We start from the raw sequence: 24,733 nt of genomic DNA on the forward strand, positions 1-24,733 counted from the left end.
CTGTCTTTCCTAAGACAGGTCACTCCCCCCTTTTGCGCTGCACACAGCGCAATCCAAAACAAATTTAGAAGGAGAAACACCCCTAACACCTACACATCATGGCACACACACACACAGATGATTCGTTACGGTGTGACCAAACAGCAAACACACAACAGCCCCAAAAGAGCGAACCAGCACCCAATCACGTGAAATGCTCACCGTATGCGCCGGCTTGGAGCGGGAGCAGATGCACTGAAGCTGTCATTGATGCCGCAGGACACAACACGTCCGGAGTTCGTGACGCCAAAATTGTTGTGCCTTCTTCTCATCCTGTTCGTGACGCCAAAATTGTTGTATATTAAATAGCGATGATGTGAAGGTGATGAAGAAGTCTCCGATGACACCATCTTGCTTGCATAAGAAAAGGTTTATTACAAGAAGTACAGCATCTATCAAGCATCTAGAATGCCTGGAGAGGTTCTTCAGCCAATATGAAACACTCTGGAAAACAGTCCCAAATTCCCTGCTTATATCGACCTGGTGGTGTTTGTGAAATGTGAGACAAAGTCAAACAGACAACAGAGAGACATTCTTGTTGGATTTCTCCAATCCTTGACCTACGCTATAAATATCTTTTCTTTGACCCTGACCATATATGTTTCTTTGACCCTGAGTCCCTTACTGGTCATCTATTCCAAAGCTTCAGAGTAAATGATAATACACTACAACATCTTGCATGTTGTCTGGGCGCAACAGTCCAAGCTCAACAGTCCAAAATGGCGGTAGCACCCCTGGTGGCTGTTGGCAAAAATTCAACGGAGCTTCGCTAACCCTGCATTCCAAATCGCATACTTCTACTATATACTTTTAGTATGTACTGCAGCTGCCCTTAGAAAGTATGTAGTGTAGCATGCAGTATGCATACTACTGGGACACACAACATCCGCCATCACACCCAGTCCTCTTGCTCACTTCCGCTGCCATCCGTAGCGCCACATTTGAATATTTTGTTTTGTTGTACTTCGGAGATGCAGCAAATCTCCTCTTGTCGAGCTCGCCAGAGTCGTGCATACCGTCGGAGGTGCTGGAGAGCTCTGTTGCTGTTATGTCGTAATGTATGTTGTTGTTTCTAATAAACTGACGTGTTCACGTAAACAGTCCCAAGCCTATTATTAGTGACCTGTCTATTGAACTAGTCACCAGTAGGCATATTAACCCCCTTCACATATAGCTCTCTGTTGCTGGCATGCATACTGCTATGACCGGATGTAATAGAACATCCTGGTACTTTTGGCATACTGCATCTGACATATGTTAGAATATAATGATTTTAATGTGTTTGCTATTTGAACTTTAGGTAATGGCTTGATGTTAAATACTGTGATGAGTTCGGCTAATCAAAATGTGCTTGCTTTGCAGAAGTGGAGACGTACAGGAGAGAAAGAGACACGGAGACAGATGAGTGCATATCGCAATGCTTAGATAATTAGCTCCATATACAGTAAAAAGAACAGAACGATGTACAGATAGTAGAGTACTGCAGGTGTAGGGAGGTGCTGTTGTTCTCTTGTCTCACAAAACAGGACCCACGCCCCACCCGTCATCAGGAAGGAGTCAGATTAACACGAGGCGGGGACGTGGTGCAGCAGAGAAGGAAATGGAACAACCAATGAGAAGAGGACGACGCCTTGCGTGCACAATGACTCATGTTACGCTTAAACATGCTGGGTCAGGGAGAGATAGTCAGTCAGACTTCGTGAACTGACACACTTGTTGCTTGTCAGGGACCGACAGAAAGACCCAGAGCTCTGTAATTTTATTCCTTTACGGCTTAATAAAACTGCATTAATTGAGAACGAATATCTTCTCCTATAGACCTTTTTCACGACAGACATTTTGACACGTCAGAGTAGGAGCAACACAGGTGTGTTCAATGACACTAATGACAGCTGCGTTCCACTTAGGGGAGACCCTGGTATTGTCCATGTTGGCTAAATGTTACTAGCTTACTGGGACACTGAATGGAACTCAGCCATCCTTAATGTTATCATTTTCACCTGTGCTTTTTCTACTGACACAAGTCAAAATGTCTGCTGTGAAAAAGGTCCATTGCTTCATTTAAGAACATGCAGGACTGAGCTCACACATACATGAGAGGAAAGTAGGATGAGACTCTTAGTCCAGCACATACTATGTACTGGGACACACTAATTCTTTTTCTGGCATACTAAATAGTATGGTAGTATGGGTATTGGAACGCAGGGCTGGTATCCATGCTCTTTGATCATACTACAATGTAGGCGTGTTTAGTAGGGGTGGTAGCATACTACTCCTCCCTACTACGGTTTTGGACATACTACATACTAATTTGGTCTACTACAATCCATACTGTGGAAGCAAATTGTGACTAATATTTAAATTAAAATGTATTTGCAGAAATGCTTTTTCATTTTAAGAATGTGGCTGCATTATTTGACTCATATATAAAATTAATCATCAGTCATCTTATTTGCATTTTAATTTTCTTCTTCAAGACTGCTCATTCTTTTACTTAATTAAAATGAAAAAGAAAAAGTCATTTGAGATTTAATTTTCAAAATATGCCCCAGCAAATAGATACCAAAATTCAATTTGAAATGTAAAATTTGAAAATTAAAATGCATTTGCAGAAATGCTTTTTCATTTTAAGAATGTGGCTGCATTATTTCACTCATAAATAAAATGAATAATCAATCAACCTGTTTGCATTTGCATTTTCTTCTTCAAGACTGCACATTTTATGCCATAATCAAAAAGAAAACAAAGAAGACATTGCTATTTCATTTTTGTGGTCTGCCCTGCAAAATAGTGCCCATATTTCGAAAATGATTTGGCAATCTGAGCGACGCAGGAGAGTGACGTCAGTAGCCGCTCTTCTTCAGCTGACCGTGCTACCCATCTAATATGGTAGGGGGCGGTGTGCACATTTGATATATGGATGCATCACAGATCATGGCACTCCCTGAGATTGTGCTTTCTAAACATCGGAATTTCCCAAAACTGAATAAATACCACACATAGCAACACAAAACTGCTTTGCTAGCTCAATCATGTTGTAACTAAGATATCTGCTGGAAAAAATAATTTTTTCATGGACTGTTCATTGAGGATAAAAAAATTGAAATTGAATTTTGGTATCTATTTGCTGGGGCATATTTTGAAAATTAAATGTCAAATGACCTTTTCTTTTTCATTTTAATTAAGTAAAAGAATGAGCAGTCTTGAAGAAGAAAATTAAAATGCAAATAGGATGGTTGATGATTAATTTTATTTATGAGTGAAATAATGCAGCCACATTCTTAAAATGAAAAACCATTTTTGTAAATGCATTTTAATTTTCAAATTTTACATTTCAAATTGAATTTTGGTATCTATTTGCTGGGGCATATTTTGAAAATTAAATCTCAAATGACTTTTTCTTTTTCATTTTAATTAAGTAAAAGAATGAGCAGTCTTGAAGAAGAAAATTAAAATGCAAATAGGGTGAATGATGATTAATTTTATATATGAGTCAAATAATAATAAATAGTCAAATAATAAAAATAAATAATAATGATAATTCTTAAAATGAAAAAGCATTTCTGCAAATACATTTTAATTTCAATATTAGTCACGATTCGCTTCCATAGTGCTTGCGCTCAATGTCAGCCACGTGTTTTAAACAATGGAGAGGTCTTCACAAAACCAGCAAAGAACAAAGAGTTCAAACTAAAAACCAACAAAATGTATTTAGACATCCAGTCCAGCAAGTGGCGGTATATCCACAATGTGCTACGGTAAAACGCTCACTGAGCAGGCTCACAGACCGTCACAGGCATTAACCTGGAAGTGTATCCAGGAAACAGTGAAGCACACGACGCCTCGCAGCGTGAAGTCGTCCTGTTTTCTTTTCTCCACTCCGCCGCTCAGACTGCCGGGAATATGTCTAAAATCGAGATGCTGAGGCTGCTCATCAATCAGCGGCTCACCGAGGCCGCGGAGGAGATCTTCGGGGTGTTCGGAAGAACCATAGCCGAGTACGAGGAAGAGATCTCCCGCTCAAAGCTGGAGATCGACCGGCAGCGACGGCTGCTGGAGCTCTCCAGGAAGCCACAGGTCTCTCTGCAGGCCAGCACAGGTGAGGAACTGTTACTGCCCACTGAGCCGCCCGATAGAAGAAAGATATGTAGAATAAAGCTCATGTGACAGCAATATTTAGGGACTGTTCGTTACTTATGGGGGGGGTAGGGGGTGATGTAAAAAGGATGAGGCATCTCAAATAATTGTGAAAAGCACTGTGGAGGGACGTATATTTGTTTTTTGGCCTAGGGGAGGGGCATACATATTAAATGGCTGTAGTTCTTATTCATTTTACCGCTAATTTTTTAAAGAGATCATGCAGGTATGTTATACCAATTATCACAGCCAGGAACTGTAAAAACAGCAATTTTTGTTGGATTTTTAAATTTGTGATGGTGCTCAGACTGATCATGTGCATCAAAAGCCTCCATCAGAAAAAAACAAAACAAAACATAACCAAATCTGAGGTTAAAATAGTGCTATATTAAAATCAGTCTACATCTCATTTAAAGTAGCAGTGTGTGTAATTCACTCATAAAAAAAATTGTAGTTTCACAGTCTTACAGAATTTATGTAATTATCAGTCAGAATGAGCCTTAAAGGAATGAAAACAGAAGGGTTATTTTTGGCCGAACAAACGTTTTATTACTATGATTGAAACTATTATGATAATGGAAGTTTGTGTTAAAACTTTACCCTTTGATTCAAATAAAGGGGAGGCTCTCCGTCAAGTTGCTTTTTTTTTTTTATTTATTTGTTAGTGTGGTAGATAAGCAAATGTACATGGTATGATGACTGTCAACTTTTATATCACAGTATACCTTACATCAAACATATCACTGCAGTGAAAAGTGATTAAAAAAAAAAACCAAAATACTAAAAACAGTGAAATTACCTCAAGTGTGTTTTCTTCTAATTTGTCAAGGTTTTCATGTTTTCTTTAAAGATTGCTAAAATTACACCGTTTATCACAGCCAGAAACTGTAAAAACAAAAAACTGTTATATCTTTAAATTTCTGTTGGTCCTAAAAATTTGGCAAAAAAATAAACTGTTTGCATGATAAGAGTCAAACACTGAGGCTTTTTTCAGCTCCAGGATTTCATCTTCAACTTTTATTTTTAAATCAGTATGTACATATAGAGATGTATTAATGTGTTGATCAGTTTAATGTTGCAGCTGGTAAAAGTGGAGCTCATTTTAATGACTTTACATACTGCTGGGTAGTTTCATCTATAAAAATACATCATCATTTATGAACTGATTATATTTTGTATTATTAATCTGAATCTGCAAAGTAACTAAAGCTGTAAGATAAATGTAGTGCAGTAAAAAGTACAATAATGGCTTCCAAGATGTGGTTGAGTTGAAGTATTAAAGCTATAGTTGGTAATGTTGCAGAGCTAGCAACATTTGAAAGCGGCACCTCCTCTAAGCTCCTCCCCCTCCCATCAGTGCTCCGTCCAAAGCCATGGCCCCACGCAAGCTTGAACGTGCATCCTGCAGTCAGCAGGGCAGAGGAGAGCCGAGTAAAATAACAAATCCCCCCGAAGAAAACAAATAATTATCTGTCCAACAGAAAGACAGCAACCTCTGCATCACTTTTCAGGTCCTTCAGCTCCCTCAGTTGTCTCCACCGTTCAAAAGCTGCATGGATGTTGATGTCTGGTTTGTCCTCTCCCTTTATCGAAAGCCTTTTTCGGCGCAGCCTTTTCTGCCTCTGACTTTCCTTTCTCAGCTTGTTTAGCGGGGCGAGCCGTTACAAGTAACGCTGGAAGTGGTACTTTTGGCTGCATTTTCTCTGCCATTGTTCAGCAAACTCCTGCTAACTCGGTATTTCTGCTGAGGAGTGTGCTGAATATTTCCGGCAACGGTGACACGTGATGAGTGCACGCAGGGAGGGGGGGGGCTCGGGCAGGACGAGACATGAAGGCATCTGATTGGTTCTTTCCATTCGCACCAAATGGCAGGGATTGGTCAGAGTTTTTACAGGCCTGCAGCTGCCACAGAGGTCGGATTTTTTTCATCCCTTTTTCTGAACACATTATGTATTGACTACTCTCAGGGTGGAAGGACCATTTAACCCAGTATAACAAAAAGTGTTTCTGAACAGGATTACCAACTATAACTTTAAGGGGCATGAAATGGAAATACTAGAAGTGAAAGTACCTCCAAATTGTACTTCAGTAAATGTTATACTCTACTGCTGATGTTAGCATTTAGGTCAAAGCACTGCTGTGTCTTTATAACACCAGGTCATCAAGATATGACATTGCTGAAATGAGGTAAACTATAATATTAAATTATCTCCACCTTCACATGGTGGAAAAAGAAAACAAAGACACAGATCTCATTTACATTTGGAACATTTCAAGCTTTTCTTGATAAAGATTTGAGCAGCTTTAGTTGATCCACCCTTCCTGGCTGTTTTGTCTGTTGTCAGCAGCTGTCTGTGAGCAGCAGGACTGGAGTGCCAGTCTTGACCTGAATGAGATGAAACCTGCTTCCATCAAAGAGGAGGAGGAGGAGCTGTGGCCGGAAGAGACGCCTCAGACGGCCGATCAGAATGATGTCAAGTTCGTGTTGTTCCAGAGTGGCGGTGTAAGAAATAAGCAGGGCGATGACCACATGACCTCCTCGCTCTCAAAGCTCCAGGACCTGGGTGACTCAGAGCTGGACCCCCAGCCGGGCACCTCGGTCCAGCCGACCAGTTCAGACCTGGACGACGATGCCCCCGAAGCTGCAGATCCGGCTTCAGGTAACGGCGACTGTGTTGACCTGGACGCATCACTGTCTGAGGTAGTGGACTCGTACATTTGCACCATTTGCGGCCGTGCGTTTGCTCAGCGAGGCCACTGGGCCAAACATGTGCAGGTGCACCGCAAGGTCGAGAGCAAAGTGGACAAGTCATACACGTGTGACATTTGCGGGAAGAGACTGACGCGGTTCGACGGTTATCAGAAACACTTAAGAATTCACACAGGGGAAAAGCCATACTGCTGCGACGAGTGCGGCCGCAGATTCAGCGACAACTCAAATTACAAACGGCACATTCGCACGCACATGGGACAGAAACCACAGCAGAGCTGAGGCTGCGGGACGAGTGTTCATACTGATGTGTGACCAAGCAGGACAGACGATCAAACCTCTTTGAGCCAGGAAATGTCCAGTCTGATGTGGAAAAATATGAAATTCCTCCTCCTCCACACCAGCTTATTTACAGAAATCTGCATTTTACATTGAAAACAAACAAAACACGACACACTAAACCCAGAACAAATTATTCTACTACAGATTGAGTTCCAGATTTAAAAGGTTTCCAGGTTTTACTCCTGTTTTTTTGATATTCAAACCAGAAAAACTAAAACTCGTTTATTTAAACTGTGTCGAAAGAGAAAGAAACAACCAGCTGTGTTGGTCGACCAAACATGTCACCATTTCATTTTGCTGCTGTTAAACAAGAGGAGGAAAAACAGGATTTTAAAACATTTTTCTTGTGCCAACATTCTACTGTGAAAAAAATAAACGGACTGGAAACTTTGATTTTTTTCATATTTCTCCACGTTGGTGTGAACATGGACCCAGACAAGGAGGAAGAGACACTATAGAGTATTTTTCTATGTGATATATTTTGACAGATATTTCTGCACTGGAGGAAATGGTGATGTTGCACTTTACAGATGCATTAAACATATGTGACAGTCACAGGTTCAGTTTGCTGTCAGTTTAGACTCATTGAGATCTGCCTTGTTCATGATGGAACTCTGTGTCCACTAAAGATTATTTTTGAATTTGTTAATCTTGATGGTAACAGGGCAAAACAATCATCCAGCAGTCATATTTTTGATTTAGTCAGAACTTCATGACACATCAAAGTCTGAAGTCTCATTTCAGGGTGTCAAACATGGCTGCCCATACAGTCAACAGGAAGTTAATGCTTTAACAAGGCTGTATGACATTTACTAAGGTAATAAAGTCACATGATTGGAAACTCATTTTTGTGTTTCTCACATTGATTCAAATGTTTTGATTGTGTTACTGTTAAGTTTATGAAAATTTCACATTCAACAACAAATGTTTATATTCTTTTACAGTGTCATGCTGTGAGCAATTTTAGTCAGTTTTAAAGGGTTAGTTCGACATTTTGGCAAATACGCCTATGGCCGTAATCCCTGTAGTCATATGGGTTGGTACATTACCTTTAACAGCATATGTTTAGTGCAGTTACTCCCGTCATCAAAACAACAAGTTTGTTGAGAAGAAGCCGACTGCTGATCATGGCAGACTGAGGGCTTGAAGTTCTCCGGCACTGTGCCGGATTTCCGGTGCAGGAATATTTTTTCTCGTAAATATTTTATCATCTTGCCGTAGCAACAGTCATTTAACCAGTCGTTTTAAAGCAAAGCAAAGTGATAGTTCCAACTACCAATGATGTATCACATTATTCAAGGTAAACAAGGAGTTCTAGCCAATCAGAGGCAGAGCAGGGAGGGCCTTAAGTTTTCACAGTCTCTCATTCAGTCACGCCACGGACACACCGGATGCGGAACCAAAGCTCAGCGATAGAACAGATCGTACCAAACAGGAAGTCGGACACAGAAAAGACGAGAGAATCTGGCCAATTTTCAAAATAAAATAAATTTAAAAAATAAAAGCCTGTTTAATTATGATGTTGCTTGTCCGTCTATAAATATTTGTTCAGTTTGGTCTAGACACGAGAGAGATGAAAACACACACACACACACACACACACACACACACACACACACACACACAGAAATGGCTACAGGTTAGGGGTTGCAATTCACACATACAGAAGGGGGGGGGGGGGGGGGTAGAAGTAAGTGAGAGATAATTTGTGAAGCCACAGATGGGTTGTCACTTGCTAATTAGTTCAGTCAGATAGAAGATGCTCCTTGATGTCAAAGGTCGTGAGTACATTTTACATCAACTGATGTAAAATGTACATTTTAATGCAGATGTTCTTGTTGTCTTCCTATTCTGCCTCTTGTTGCTCAGAAAAAGTGTAGTGAGCTAAGCTACTAGTTACTCCAATATTAAATGAAGCTTCACTACATCAGAGCTATCACCCTCAGAAATGTAGCAAGCTAAGCTACAGCATAATGAAAGTAACTAGTGCAACTACATCCAAGCTTTTTACTAAATTGAACCAACTTCATGCCAAGTCAGTGTTATCTTACTGATCAATAAAACTGTCAGTCAAACAGATAAGGCCAAAACACACCGGCGTCGTACGACGCGCATCAAAACAGCTGCCCCCATTATTTTCTATTTACAAACCCATACAGGCAGCGGCTCGACGCGCTTTACGCTGTTGTCCTATTTTTCCAGCGTCGCCGCCCTTGAAAAAGCGCTATTTTGTACTTCCCAGCCTAGCGCACTGGAGTGTGCAACAGAAATCCGGTTGATGCCCCGCAGCGCGACGCTTTTTGTGTGTGTTGGGGGCGGCACTTGACTCGCGTCAATGACGCCGCTGTCATATGACGCCGCCGGTGTGTTTTGGCCTATAGGCAGGCAAAAACAGTGAGCTGCGCTAACTCACAACACGACTCAGATCACAACAGCAAGAATGAAGACCTGCTTCAAACAGTCACAACATGGTCAAAAACGTATGTGCATGTATGTATGTGTATGTACACTGCAAAAACTCAAAATCTTACCAAGAATATTTATTTCTAGTCAAAACAAATCTCATTACACTTGAAATAAGACTCATGACCTAAAAAGTAACTTGTTTTTAGACAATTTTCACTTGTTTCAGGAAAATTTTAACTTGAAATAAGCAGAAAAAAATCTGTCCATGGAGCAAGTTTTTTTTTCTTATTACAAGCAAAGCTTTTCTTATCAAGTGGCGTGTGCCGTCTGCAGGCAGCAGAGCACCGTTACATGTACCAGCGTTGTCACGTCAGCGTGGTTACACCCCGCCTTTCCGAAAATAGACCTCCATTCTTCATAATGGCAGGGTTTCCCATTTTTTCTAAAGGCCCCGCTATTCCGAATATTGGGGACACCCCCTCCATTCCGAAATTGATTTTCAAGTCCATATTTCTCCAAGTTTCCTGCATCAAACACTGCTGCCACTGCCGATGGGGTCAAACGGATCATGTGCATAATTAACCACAAAACAAGCAAATACTTCATCTTAATTACATATAACACTCATTATGCTTCAGCTGAATCCTCTAAGCAAATGACCATGTTGAATTGAAATTAGTTTATCATGTTAAATGTCCGAAATTGTATGAACTTGCTCCAATGCGTTAAACCAATCTTTGTGCATAATCACACAGCCTGATATGCCCTGGCAAACACAGTGGGACTGCTGTACAGACCGTTGGTCTTTCTTATGCTGTGTTCCCACCAAACGCAAATTCGCGCGTCAAGATTACATACAAAGTCAATGCAAAGGCGCGATGAACGCAATAGAGGCGTCTAGCGTGCGAAATTCGCGTCCAACGCCACATCGCTCGAGTTGAAATATTGAACTTTTGAGGCGAATTGGCGTGACGCTGTGCCGCGAAAGCCAATCAGCGTTGAGACTCTCCCGATGTCACTGGCGTGTGTCAACAACGTCCAGTTGTGAACACAGCAATAAACTGCTACTCACCGGAGACAGATGGACAGACGCTCCGCAGCTGAAATGGAGCGCCTGTAGTTGGTGTCCTGCTGGGAGATCCTGGCTCCAACCCTCGCCAACAGGTCCTCAAACTGGGCCCAGTCAGCCTGTAGTACCACTGAAAGTGGCTATCATCCAGATGGAGTTCCTGGAGGAGGTGGTGAAACTGGCCGAGCTGGATGCGCTTCTGCAGGATAGGGTGAACCCAAAAACCACGACGTTTGGCCCTCCGACGCATTTGGGACTTCCAGAGCAGGTACAAAGCAGCGATGGTGGTTATCTCAGCCATGCTCGTCAGTGGCTACCCGGAGCTATATGATACTACATGTCTACTCTACAGAGACCGCAACAAAAAGGAGCAGGCTTGGGTGAAAGACGCCGAGGAGACTGGTCTACTTGGTAAGTCCTGTAAATATGTGCCTTTAATTAGTTTGCAGAATGGTTGTACTATGAACGTTAGCACTAGCTTAGCTCCAGTTAGCACAGCCGGCTTCCCCGCTACTCGCGTGAATGACGCAAATTAACAAAATGGTCAGGCGTCCAAACTCGGGCATTACGGGCAGCGCGTTACAAGCGATTAAATCGCGTTCATCGCGTTTGGTGGGAGCACAGCATTACCCTAACACCAGGGCCACACTGCCAACGAAGTGCTGCGAAGCGCAGCGCACCGAAAATCTCGTGTGAGCCCGTTCACATCAGACGTGCATTTCTCCACGCCGGTCGACAAGCGCTTCTGCTCCCAGCTGTTGTCTCCGTCACATTTGGGGCTGTTTTTCCATCAAGAGTATCTCTCTCTGTTTGCGTGTGTGTGCCCCAACCCCCACCCCCTATAGCCAGCCCACACTCTCTCTCTCTCTTTCTTGTGTGTGTGTGTGTGTGTGCGCGCGTTAGTGGGTGTGAGTGTGTGTGTGTTCATCTCTCTCACGCTCTGTTTAGATACCACTGACTAATATGTATAACCTATATTCCTTCCCGGCTTGACACATTAGCCGAAACAATCGCTGTGGATGACACAATCGGTTAACATGGGCGCCAAAAGGAAACTGGCTTTGCTTCGAGGCGCTTCGAGGCTATTCGCAGCACTTCCGCATCCGGTGTGGCCCTGGCGAAACCCTGGGTATTTTCTGAAAGCACAGAGCAAAGAAATGTCTTTTTTTTTTCTCCCCCAGTCTGCTGTCAGCAGGAGTGGCGGCTGCAGCGGGGATTTCAGCACCACGGACAGCGCGTGTAAAAAGACTTGACAAGCGTCTCCTTTTAAATGTGTTTGCTGCTAGCGAAATTATACATAATAAATGAAGACAGTGACATTTTTTCAATAAAAAACAATGAGTTGAACGTTCATTTCAAGCTTTTGTAGTACAGCGAATTTCAGAATTGTGCGAGTGCGGCCGGAGAGCGGGCGGCAGTGTTTGGTGCAGGAAACTCGATATGGACTTGAAATCAATTTCAGAGTCGGGGTGGTTCGGAACGGCGGGGTTTCGGAATGGAGGGCTGTCCCCCGTCAGGTTTATGCGGAAGTGACTCTGTGTGGTAGTGGTGACAGATTTATTTCAATCCGTAACAGAAATTTCCGGCTCGTTTGAGCTTAAAAAATGATTTTGGAAATGTAGCTTGTGTGGACGCTACGGAGCTAAGTGATCAATAAAAAGAGCTTAACTACTGAGAAGTTACTTGATTCAGAAAACAGCGACGCTACCACCAAGCTACTGAGAAATGTAGTTAAATTACAAACTTCCACTATTGTAGTGACGCTACTGCCCAACACTGACGATCACTTACCACCTTTGCTGCATGATTTGATAAAAATGTGCGATTGCGATTATGGTGGACAATATTGCGATTTGCGATTGCGATTACAATATAATTACAATAAAATGTAATAAATAAATGGTATCATGAGTCTTTTTGCTTGATTCAGTGTTTCCCCTACATTATATTAGGGGGGCACTGACCTGACATAGTTATTGTTATGGACAGACAGTGAGTCATTGACCATCAACAGACTGAGCACAGTCAAACACGCTGCTCACACAGCAGCGTAGCATGGCACTGTACACACAGTGGAGCGAGCCTGCGTTGCGTTCAGGCGTTGTCACGTAAATGACAAATTCCAGCACGCCATAGCACAACACAGCAGCATGTCAAGTGGGCCGAACCCAAGCAAAATTGCTCAATTTTTCATTTGTTATGGAGTCCATGATTTCCCTATGACACTTACAAATGTTTGCGTAACGCTTTGTCTTTAACGTTACACGGCTCGGCTTTCTCTCGCATGCATTCCTCCTACTTTTCTCTGTGCTGTCTCAAGTGTTATAGATTGGTCATGTTGCCGTGGGACATGGTGACTTTGACTTTTACACTTACACAGCACATCTTCCTGTCCAACATCGCCGTACCTGAAAGACATGCCGTGTAAAAGTTTAAAAGTTAAAGTCGCCACGTCCCGTCTCAAGTGCCGATAGAGATTGGTCGTGTTGCCGCGGGACATGGCGACTTTAATTTTTACACTTACACAGCACGTCTTTCTGTTCAACGTCGCCGTACCTGAATCCAAAGTATCGCCATGTAACAGACGTTTTTTTCGCCACCAACTCAGCCTGTTCATGGTCGAGCTCATGCTCTTCTTCAGCATGTTGGTCACTGCTGCACGCCGGCTGCACGCACCAGGGGCCTGTATCACGAAGCGAGATCAACCTTTCCTGGGTTACCCAGACCTATCCTGGGTTGACTAACCCTAACAATGGCAATCAGGATCATCTGTATCACGACGCTGGATATCAACTCTATAACTCAACCCAGGGTTGCTTTATCAAGAGCCGTGAACGCGCACGCAGCAGACCAATCACAATCATGAGAGAAGCGCAGCGTCACTGAATGTCACTGAGTGTCCTCACAGAGCGCCGTATGTGAGGAAAAAAAGTATTTCTCGTGAGGATCAGAGATTAATTCTACTAAAATATGAGGAGGAGAAAAGCAACTTTACAGAAAAGGACAACACCGTGGCAGCTGCAGGAGGAGGAAACATGCGTGGCAACGCATAACGGGATGAATAATGTTTAGTTTTAGTTTAGATTAGTTTATGTGCACATAATGTTAAAAACAGACAGTATTACATTTACAAGATTAAAAAAGAAAAGTGCCGGAGAGGTTAGAAGCCACTAAAAGCTTATCAAAGAAATTCCCCTGTCAAAACATCAATGAAATCACATAATCCACCTTATTTTTCACGGAAACACGGAGGCAAAACAGAACGCAGCCAGCTTCCGTTTTTTTGTGTGACACTTCTGGTCCAGCACTCTTACCGTGTAAATGGGAATCGCCTTGTTGTTTACCTTGCTGAGTTTAGCTCTACATATGTGTATATCACATTTTTCACGTCACTATATCACCATTTAGACTAATCTGATGTTTGTAAAGTTTATAAACACAATGACTGAACAAACATTAATATTTTCTCTGTGTGTAATTAATAACATGGTTATCGTAGATTAGCTGGGCTAACCGTTGGCTGTTAGCCGTTAGCCGTGTCTGTAATAACTCACTAAACTCACAAAGTGGCCCATGAAAAAAATATTTTGTCCAGCGGATGTCTTAGTTACAACATGATTGAGCTAACTGGAGTAGTTTCATGTCGTATCCGACAACGGGAGGCTTTTAACGGATGACGATCCTGATGTTAGCTTTGCTGCTAGTGTTAACGTTAGCTGTCCCTGTCAGCTGCAGCCACTGATGCTTTCTAGACATCGTGAATTCCCAAAACTGAATAAGTACCACACATAGCAACACAAAACTGCTTTGCTAGCTCAATCATGTTGTAACGGCTGGATGGTTGATGCGTACATGCTGATTCGGGTGCTATCAGAGCCGATCCGCACATCAATATGGCTTAATGATCAACTCAGTCAATTAAAACAACCCATCCTGTGTTAGGAGTGTATGTCGCCGACAGAAATAAAGAAAGAAAGAGAAGGGGGAAAAAAGATAGAAAAGCAGCGTACACCTCACATATTTATTTCTCACAGTTGCGCAGACGTTTGGCTGGCATGCAGAAGCAACGTCTGTGTGTCGAGGGTGCGAGCCGCAGCTTCAGCTGCTCAGGTAGAGAGGCTTAGCCCGGTGTGTTTTTTCGCTTATTCGGTTCTGCAGGTTCTCTGCTAGTACACTGGAGACGGGGATCAAGCAGTTTGTCTCACTCAGGATAGATTGTGCTTTTTTGGTTCATAGTTTATGATTGATGTGCGATTTACTCGCGTTTAAGTTAGAGGGACTAAATTTCCGTTATAACGGAAACGTGGGCACAGTTATCTATACAAAATACACAGACTAACTAACTAACTAACTAACTAACTAACTGATTGACTAACATAAACAACTGAAAACTGAAAAAAAAAATAGCTTGCACCGTTAGCTCCGGTAAGGGAAAGCATGAGGAAAGGGGCTGACTGGAAGTCACACACAAAAAAACGGAAGGTGATCACTAATTTACTTCCGTGTTTGAAAATAAGGTGGATAGAGAAGAAAAGAAAAACGGGTAAGGAAAGAAGAAATAGAGGAGGAGCGAGGGAAAAATCAAGACAAAACAAGGTAGCAAATAAAATGATGTGTAGGTTAAATTACTCATCACTGGTTCAAGTAGCTACAGTACCTGTACCTGTACATCTGACACGGATCACACCCTTGAATCCCATGAAATCAATGCTGCGCAGATGAATTGCGTGTATTACAATTACCGTCTAACATCATTGCGTCTGATAAATTGGTCTTCTTTGTCATAACGTTATATATGCTACAATAAAGCTTAAAGCTGACGCCACAATTAAATCATATCAACACCAAATTGATAGTCTGAATAAAATCATCCTGATATTGAGCTGTGTTAGAAATTAACAGTTGCGCAAAAATATACCTAGTCTCCCTCTTTAAAAAACAAAAAGGAAAATCCCTCAAACACCATGAAGTGTAGACATGATAGGCTACTTTCCACATTTCCAGCAGCAAAGCTGTCAATTAGGCCCATTATCTTTAACAGGGATCATTTCCTCCAACAAAACAAAATGTTGGCACTAATTAATGGTGCTATTAAGTGTCCACAAATGATCAGTTTCTTTCTTATGAAGGGGTGGGATGAAATTTCGACTTCTTTCCACTCCTTTTTGAACAATCTTTTCATTGTCTGTTGTTGTTGCTTTCTTTTCTTTTTTAATGTTCAAAATAAACTTTCAAATCAAAATCAATCAAATTAATTAAACTTCCCGTCATGACTGGGCTGCGTTTCTGTCAGCGGAGTCATTTTTTTCTGAACAGCTGATTGGCCAGTGGGTGGTGCTTTTTATAAGATCAGATTCAACCCTGAACTTACCCTGCTCCGGAGCAGGATAGCCGTTCAGAGTAAGTTACCATGGTGATATACCCCGATAAGAACTGAACCGGCTTCGTGAGACCGAAAACCCAGGGTTAACCCCGAAGTTACCTCGCTAAGACATTAATCCTGATTCGTGATACAGGCCCCAGGATAGCTTGTGGGCGTAATGTCAACAAACTCCGCACACTACAGGAGAGGCAGTCACGTTCACAGGCACACACGTTAACATTTATTTAGCCTACATTAAATCACAAATCGCAGCCTTTTATGCGGTTATGTAATCGCACAGCCTGACATTGCGATTGCGATTAGATTAATCGTGCAGCACTACTTACCATGTCTGCTCGTTTGGTGATGCCGACAGATGGTATGGCAGTATCTTTCAAGAAAAGCCTTTGAACCATTCCTGAGCTTCTGTGCTCCATCCTGTCACTGTAGTCCTCCGGTAAAAAATGGTTGGAGCAAACATTTTCCGAACCATTTCCACAGGCGTGTTGGGATCGATGTCCAGCACAAATAGCCATTGTTTCATCCTGTCCGTATTACTGGTTGGAACTACGTGAAACTTCACTTTGCTCAAGAAAGTAGTATTTGCTTCATGTGTCGTAATGTTACTTAATTATACATTATTATTATTTCATAGCGTGGGGAGTGCGCAAGCCATGTGTTGTCCACTTGAGCGTTTTGGAGTCATTTGATGGTGTATTTGATTAGTTTTGAGGGAGAGAGGGGGCCGTACCGTTCACCTCCATTTTGTGCGCTGAGCAGTGGGCAGCTCTGCCCCACCGATCTCAGAACAGCAGGCACTGACAATGAAAGGTAATGTACCTACTCATATGACTATAGGGATTACGGCAATAGGCGAATTTGCCAAAATGTCAAACTATCCCTTTAACCATTTCATTGTCTGTGAGACAAGGCAAGGCAGCTGCATTTGTATAGCACATTTCATACACAAGGACATTTTAAAGTGCTTTACAGAGCAATAAAATGTGAAACATAATCAAAGACACAGAAAAGAGTAAAGAGAAAAGACATCTAAAAAGGTAAAATAATTACTGAATGATTTTCAATTTAAAAAAAATCATTAAAAATAGCAAAAGTGCAGACAAAAGGCGCAAAAATTAAAAGATTATTTAAAATCATTTGAAATTGAGTTCAAAAATCAGGTTGCAGTCATTACAGGGTGGAGGTGGATATGTAAAAAAGGAATTAAAAAAGGAATGCTTCTGGCTTTGACTTAAAAGTGTTCAGAGTCAGGGATGCCTAATGTTATCTTGTAGGTTATTCCAGGTTTGTGCTGCTTCAGCATGTTTTGTTCTGACCCTTGGGACAGTCAATAGGCCAGCCCCAGGTGTCCTCAGGGTCCTAAAAGGTTCATTTGTCACAAGCATTGCCGAGAGATATTTGGGCGCTGAACCACAGAGGTATTAGATTTTGAAATCAGTTCTCTGAGTGACAGGTAGCCAGTGTAAGGATTTTAGAACTAGGATTATGCGGTCAATCATATTTCCTAGTTTTTGTCAGGACCCTAGCAGCAGCATTCTGAATAAGCTGATGTTACTGAACAGCTTGTTTCGAAAGTCCTACAAACGGAACACTGCAGTAATCTTATCGACTGGAAATAAAGGTGGGTGAGCCTTTCAAGGTCTTGCTTTGACATTATTCCTCTGGCTCTTGGAATGTTTTTTAAATGGTAGTAGGCAGATGACATTATAGATTTTATGTAGCTGTGTAAATTTAAATCTGAGTCCAGGAACGTTTCTTTTGTGAATTTTAGTTATAAGAGAGAGGGATTCAAGGTGAGGCCTGACACTGTCTTTGTTTTTGATGCCCAAAGACAATGATGTCGGTTATCTCTGTTGAGTTGGAGAACATTTTGACACATTCAATGAATGATTTGCTCAATACAATGACACAGGTGTTGTACAGGTCCATAATCACTGGTGAGAGCAATATGTATATTTGCGTGTCATCTGCATAATTATGGTGGGCTACGTTATTATTTTGTGATTTGGCCTAATGGAAGCATATAGAAATTAAATGAGGGGTCCTAAAACAAGACTTCAGAAAATCCAAGAAATACTGAAGACTCCATCAGAGTCATCATTTCTGTATGTGTGATAGTCACTTTACAAACACTAAAATCATTTCTGCTAAATACTTGAATTCTGTGACATTTTTTGAGGTCCATATTAAGGTTGTTGTACATTGAAATACTAAAGCACAGAGCTGGCAGTCCTTCCATCCATCAGCTCCAATCTGTTCAGCTTTTATTTACATCTGTTTATCATTGACTTTTTTATAAAAAGTTTCCTTCAAATAAGTTTGAACAGCCGGGGTGTGAGAGTGATAATGTGACTGTTTTATCTTTGCAATTTTGTTGTATTTATCATCTATTGCGAAAACTTCATCTGTGTTTATGCCTGACCTGGAATCAACTCAAACACAGAAACAAAACATTTGTAGAACTTTTCAAAATGTCTTTTAAACAGCATCCCAAATGGTGTCTGTTTGGCAGCTATTTTAGATTTAGTCTTAGTGTTGAGATGAAAATGCTTACTAGTTTTAGTTAGGGATGTCCTGATCACGTTTTTTTTTTTTTTTTTTGCATCTGATCCAATACTGAGTCCTTTATTTTGAAACCGAGTCCGATACCGAGTCCAATCCGATACTTTGCAAAGCATTAAGAAAGAAAAAAAAGAATACATCCAAGTTGTCCCATAAGGTTTGTTTTTTTTCTAAATAGTATCCAAAAAGCTTATCAGTGGTTCAGCAGCACAAAATGTACACATATTCTGAATTGTAAACAAATCGTCCCTCCAGAGTTGCCATAGGGCTGTGGTAGGCGAGGTTTCGCCGTTAGGTGTGGCTGTGTTGCTCGGAATAAAGAGAGAAGCGGTGGCCCGCTGAACTTGTTGTCTTGACTCTTGTCCGTTTATTGCTCATTAGCTGTCTTCAGTTAGGCGAACCCAGGACGATCAGTTACAATACATTGGAAAGCGGAGGCAACAATGAACAACATAGATGAAAAACCTGGCCATTTTTGTTGCTTTGATTCCTCTGATCTTTTTTTAATCAATTTTTACACTGCCAGTCACATGAATATGGTGTATGTAAGTGTTGAGTCAGAATTTTTTTAGTTCCTACGTTCCCTGAAGGCACTGTCACTCATGATTCCACACCCCTCTCAGTTGATGCCATGCCCCCCACGCCACATCGGGTCAAAAGCCTGAAACTCAAAAAACAGATTTGAAACTGGAAAAAAAAAAAAAAAAAGATCTGAAAGTGAAAAAATAAGATTTGAAACTGGAAAAAATAAGTTCTGAATCTGAAAAGATAAAACATGCAACTGAAAAAAATAAGACCTCAAATGTTAAAATATATATATGGAAGTGAAAAGTGAAAATAAATTATTCATTCAAAAGAATTACCAAAGTGAATCAAAATTATATTTAACCTGAAAAAACATTTCATATACTTGTTTTTATTTTGAATACATTGTTCTATTTTTCAAAATTCAAGATCAACACATGAATTTTCAGTTTCAAATTTTATTTTTTCAAGTACAAAACATTTGACCCTAATGTAGCTCCATATGACAAGAGCATTCATCGCCGTGCATCATCTGGCAGCCAGGTGAGTTGGTTCATTAGCGTAATGAACAGAAGGAAAGCTCTCGTTATCGAGTGTCTTTGGCCCAATCCCAAACCACTCCCTACCCACTACCACTTCACTACCGAGTGTCACTCCAAATCAAGTTATACTCGCAGCTGCGGAGGGCACTCCTGATTAAGGAAGTGTATGAAAGAGAAGCCAAACCATGGAATGGCATTGCTACTCTACCGGAAGAAGGAAGCAGATGTAACCATGGATACTGACAGACGCTTTGTGAAAGCAAAATAGAGCAACAGGCTATTAAAAAAAACATTTAAATATTAATTAAAATTAGTTAAATTGAAAAGAAACTTGGATAAGTCAGATAAGAGATACAGTGCAGTGTAATCAAAGTAATTAACTTGTTCATATGTTCTAGACACAGTTTACACATTTACATATTTACATATTAATTCATCTGGGCAATTTTACCTCCATCCCTGCTTTGCAGCATTCCTGTTTTTAGTGAAGAGACTCTCATTTTTAATCCGTAGATCGATTAACTGCTTTGTTTTTTCTTCTGTCCCTGTGAACACAGAATTATATATATTTTTTAAAAAATCATGAGAATGGGATGAGGAGTTTTTTAGACAGTTTTAAATAGTTTATTTAAGCATATGGACATGTAGGTTTTCATCTTTTGACACAAAACATTCTGTGAGTTTGTTTGAGACTGTAAAGTCAGTGTGAGGAAAACAAATGTGTGTGTTTGATCTAAAATATTTTACAAAGTAGAAAGATGGAACTCATCAGAAGCCTGCACTGATGTACACTCGCTATCTAAGGGCTGAGTAGTCCACTCGCACTCAGCGATAATTGATTTGGGACGGCCCTTAATATGGCGGAGCTCCGCGTGACCGCGCAAACGGAGGGGGAGTGAATAGGGCGAGGGGGCCTTTGTCTATGTGGGGAGGCGGGGCTATGGGCTACACACATACACACACACACACACACACACACACAGTGCGAACTTCATGAGAGGGAGACGAGGCAGTGAAAAAAACAGTTGAGCGTCAGAGAAAGACAGGGAACTTGTTCCTAAACCAAATGCCATGGCCCCTGTGTGGGAGTATTTTGGATTTAAACCAAATGACAGAGGGGAGCCCAGTAATTTGGACAAGCTGGTGTGCCGGGTTTGTTATAAAACCGTCTCAACAAAAAGAGCAAATATGACCAACTTAACTGCACACCTGAGAGGGAGAGACTGAGTCCACTTTTTTGGTTTTATTTATTTATTTCGATATTTTTATGCGTTATTTCGGATATTTAAATTTTCTTTTTTGCATTTCTAAATATTCTTGTTAAATAAATGTTTATTTCTCTTTAAAAGGGTGTACTTGCATCAATATGCCTTTATTATCATTATATAAGTTTAAAAAATGGTCTAAAAACAGCAAAATTACAACAACAATAAAAATGGTCTTAAAAGCACAATATTACGTGATATTATCGCTTGTCACAATAATTTCTGATGCAGTTAATCGCCCAGCAAAATTTGTTATCATGACAGGCCTAAAGACAACTAGGATTTGTACCCAGGTTCATTGTAAACTGACTTATCCATCTCACTGTTAAGAAGCAGAAAAATAACTTAATTAAAGTCTGAATTATTTCATCATATGTAGGGATGTCCCGATCCAGCTTTTTCACTTCCGATCCGATACCGATATTACAGCCTTAAGTTTTGGCCGATACCGATACCGATCCGATCCAAGCGCGTATTATACATTTTCACTTATTTTGTTGTCAGTCATGTTAGAAAAGGTTTGATCAAGCAATATTACTCTAATAAGAACAACTACTTAATCAGGTTAGTTAGAATGATCCACAACAGTTGGTATGAGAAACTGACCGCTTTATTGTTAGCAGGGTTAAATAAACAAACTTTAAACTTGAACAATAACATTAAATAAAAAATATAGCTGGTTTGCTTTGGCTGCTTTGGCCCCTTAATAATTAGAAAATAAATCAACACAAGAAATCTTTAAAATGTCTAACAATGAAATTAAAATAGCAGCAAGACTCCACACACTTCACTCTGACATCTCTCCACTTTGTATGTATAGGTCCTGTTTGTGCATGTGTGTGTCTTTCGGACCTGTGTGTAATTGACAAGCAAGAGTGAAAACATTGAATTTCCCCTCAGGGGGATTAATAAAGTAAATAAACTTAAACTTGTGCTTTGCCCCCCTAATAAATAAAAAATAGATTAAACACCACAAGACATTGTTGACATTTAACAAACAATGCAGCCTTTCCTTTTCAGTTATTTTAGTAGTGCCAGTGCCAGCCTAGTGCACAGGCACTGTAGTGTAAGATGTAATCATAGATCAGGTAAATGCTCATATTACATAAGTTGATTAAGGTTAAAGCTCATATAATAATGTCCTTATGTATCCATGTGTGTCAGAACACTTTTACACAGGTTTATGTATTCAGATATTGAGAACACACACACACACACCATACTATGTATTGCCTGAAAGTGTAATAATGCACACACACACACACTAAAGTTATATTGTATGAAGGCACAGGGGACCTTATAGTAATAGTCCCCAAGGTCCATATGTTTTTTAAAAAATAAGGTGAAACAGAGTTCAAACCTAATGGTGGGAGAGTTTGGGGATTTCCGGGATGAGGTAAAAGGATTACACCATTAAAACATGCCCAGGCATGATCTGGACAAAAGAAAAAGGCCTGCCACTAATAGGTTTGGGCTCAAGAAGGAAGGACTAAAGGAAAAGGGTGGAGATTCTCTCAAATCTTCACCAGCATAAAAGGGAGAGCACAGAAAGCGAAACTTCAGTATTGCTGTGTTGAAGCTTGTGGACACATTAAACTCGATTGTACCAGATTCTATTTTTCTCCAGTGTTTCTCTAAGTGTTAGCCAACTGAACCTAAACTGCTAAAGTCAACTCAGAGGACGATCTTGAAAAGAAGTTGAAGACGAGGTCGGGAGCCATCTGGCCCAATTCCAGGCACTGATTTTTGCTTCTACAGCACACAATATTGTACAACTGTTTAAACAAGCAAAAGTCCATCCATGGCTCCAATTTCACTAATTGTGCTCAAAACAGTGCCATCAGTGCTCTTTACTTAAACAGTAAGAGTGTAAACCAAATAAAAATATCACTCTCAAAAAGCCAGAGCAGAAAACAAATCGTCAGTTAACTAAATTGACCGCTACTCTTCCTACCCTCCGTGTGTGTCTGCCGTCTGCATGCTGGCCTGGTGGATGGATAGTAAGTGCTGGAGCGGATCACTGGAATGTACTGCTTGAATCACGGAGTGCTGGGCTGGCTGGAAAACCTGGATCTGAGTTCTTGGATTGGCATTTTTCCATGCAGTCCAATCCGATGCCGATGCACGTTTTTTTGCTAATATCGGCAGCCGATACCGATCCGATCGGGACATCCATAATCATCTGCAACATGTTAGTCTGCGCACAGTAATCCATATGACACAATGAGACAGAGAGAGAGAGAGAGAGAGAGAGAGAGATGCAGGTAATGACAGTAGCTTACAACAACATTATTGAAAGTAATAATATGATAGTTATAGTTCTGGCTACTGTGGTACAATATGTTGAAAGTATGTATTAATATCTGGCAGTATACATGTGTGACAATAGTCGTGTATAATAACAATAGAAGTATGACTAATGACTAATGATGGCAGCAGCAGCAGGAGGCATCTGGCAGGACCACGGCAGCAGCACAACCACACACATCACGCTGTCCAGGCACCGCTGCGATATGAGTTAATCTGAGAGACAGTGGAGCACAAAGGCTCCGGAGAAGAAGCCGAGTTAGTGACATCCAGAATGGCCGAGTTAGCAAGATGCAGTAATAGAATACCAGAGAGAGAGAGAGAGAGAGAGAGAGAGAAGAAGAAGAAGAGAAGGTGCCTGGTGTATAATAGGGGGGTCCTCCGGCAGACTAGGCCTAAGTCAGCCTAACTAGGGGCTGGTACAGGGCAAGCCTGAGCCAGCCCTAACTATAAGCTTTAAGCTTAAGCTTTAAGAGGAAAGTCTTAAGTCTAGTCTTAAATATGGAGACGGTGTCTGCCTCCCGGACCGTAACAGGAAGATGATTCCACAGGAGAGGAGCCTGATAGCTAAAGGCTCTGGCTCCTGATCTACTTTTGGAGACTTTAGGGACCACGAGTAACCCTGCATTCTCAGAGCGCAGTGTTCTGGTGGAATAATAAGGCACTATGAGCTCTCTAAGATATGACGGAGCTTGACCATTTAGAGCTTTATAAGTTAACAGTAGGATTTTAAATTCAATTCTGGATTTTACAGGGAGCCAGTGCAGAGAAGCTAAAACAGGAGAAATATGATCTTCTTTCTTAGTTCCTGTTAGTACACGTGCTGCTGCATTCTGAATTAGTTGGAGAGTTTTTAAGGACTTACTAGAGCTACCTGATAACAGAGAGTTACAGTAATCCAGCCTAGAGGTAACAAAAGCATGGACCAATTTTTCTGCATCTTTTCGGGTCAGTATAGGCCTAATTTTCGCAATATTACGCAGATGAAAAAATGCAGTCCGTGAGGTTTGTTTTAAATGAGAATTAAAAGACAAATCTTGATCAAATATTACTCCGAGGTTTCTTACGGTAGTGCTAGAGGCCAGAGCAATGCCATCAAGAGAAACTATGTCATCAGATAAAGAGTCTCTGAGTTGTTTGGGGCCAAGAACAATAACTTCAGTTTTGTCTGAATTTAACTTCAGGAAATTGGTGCTCATCCAAGTTTTTATGTCCTTAAGGCAGTTATGGAGTTTAGTTAATTGATTACTTTCTTCTGGCTTCATCGATAAATACAACTGAGTATCATCCGCATAACAATGGAAATTTATAGAGTGATTTCTAATGATGTTACCTAAAGGAAGCATATATAGAGTAAATAGGATTGGTCCGAGCACAGAGCCTTGCGGAACTCCAAAACAAACTTTGGTACGTAAGGACGATTCATTATGAACGTGAACAAACTGA

At 41.0% G+C, this 24,733-nt stretch overlaps 2 protein-coding genes across 3 annotated transcripts in view; one reads left to right on the plus strand and one right to left on the minus strand.

The window, feature by feature from the left end:
- The window catches only part of LOC125904303 (uncharacterized), a 43,463-nt gene that overhangs the window by 14,633 nt on the left and 4,097 nt on the right, over positions 1 to 24,733 (minus strand). The gene's annotated exons all lie outside the window — the stretch shown is intronic.
- On the plus strand, positions 3,730 to 8,073 carry LOC125904297 (zinc finger and SCAN domain-containing protein 12-like). 2 transcript variants are annotated; one of them, XM_049601630.1, is made up of 2 exons: positions 3,730 to 4,138; positions 6,522 to 8,073. In XM_049601630.1, exons 1-2 carry the CDS (start codon positions 3,943 to 3,945, stop codon positions 7,166 to 7,168), a joined length of 843 nt encoding a protein of 280 aa, XP_049457587.1. In that variant the 5' UTR covers positions 3,730 to 3,942; the 3' UTR covers positions 7,169 to 8,073. The 2 variants fall into 2 exon arrangements, with proteins under 2 accessions (XP_049457587.1, XP_049457588.1); XM_049601631.1 differs by having other exon boundaries at positions 3,737 to 4,138; positions 6,525 to 8,073.

The sequence above is a fragment of the Epinephelus fuscoguttatus genome, linkage group LG17 (genome assembly GCF_011397635.1).
Source record: "Epinephelus fuscoguttatus linkage group LG17, E.fuscoguttatus.final_Chr_v1".
Lineage (NCBI taxonomy): Eukaryota > Metazoa > Chordata > Actinopteri > Perciformes > Serranidae > Epinephelus > Epinephelus fuscoguttatus.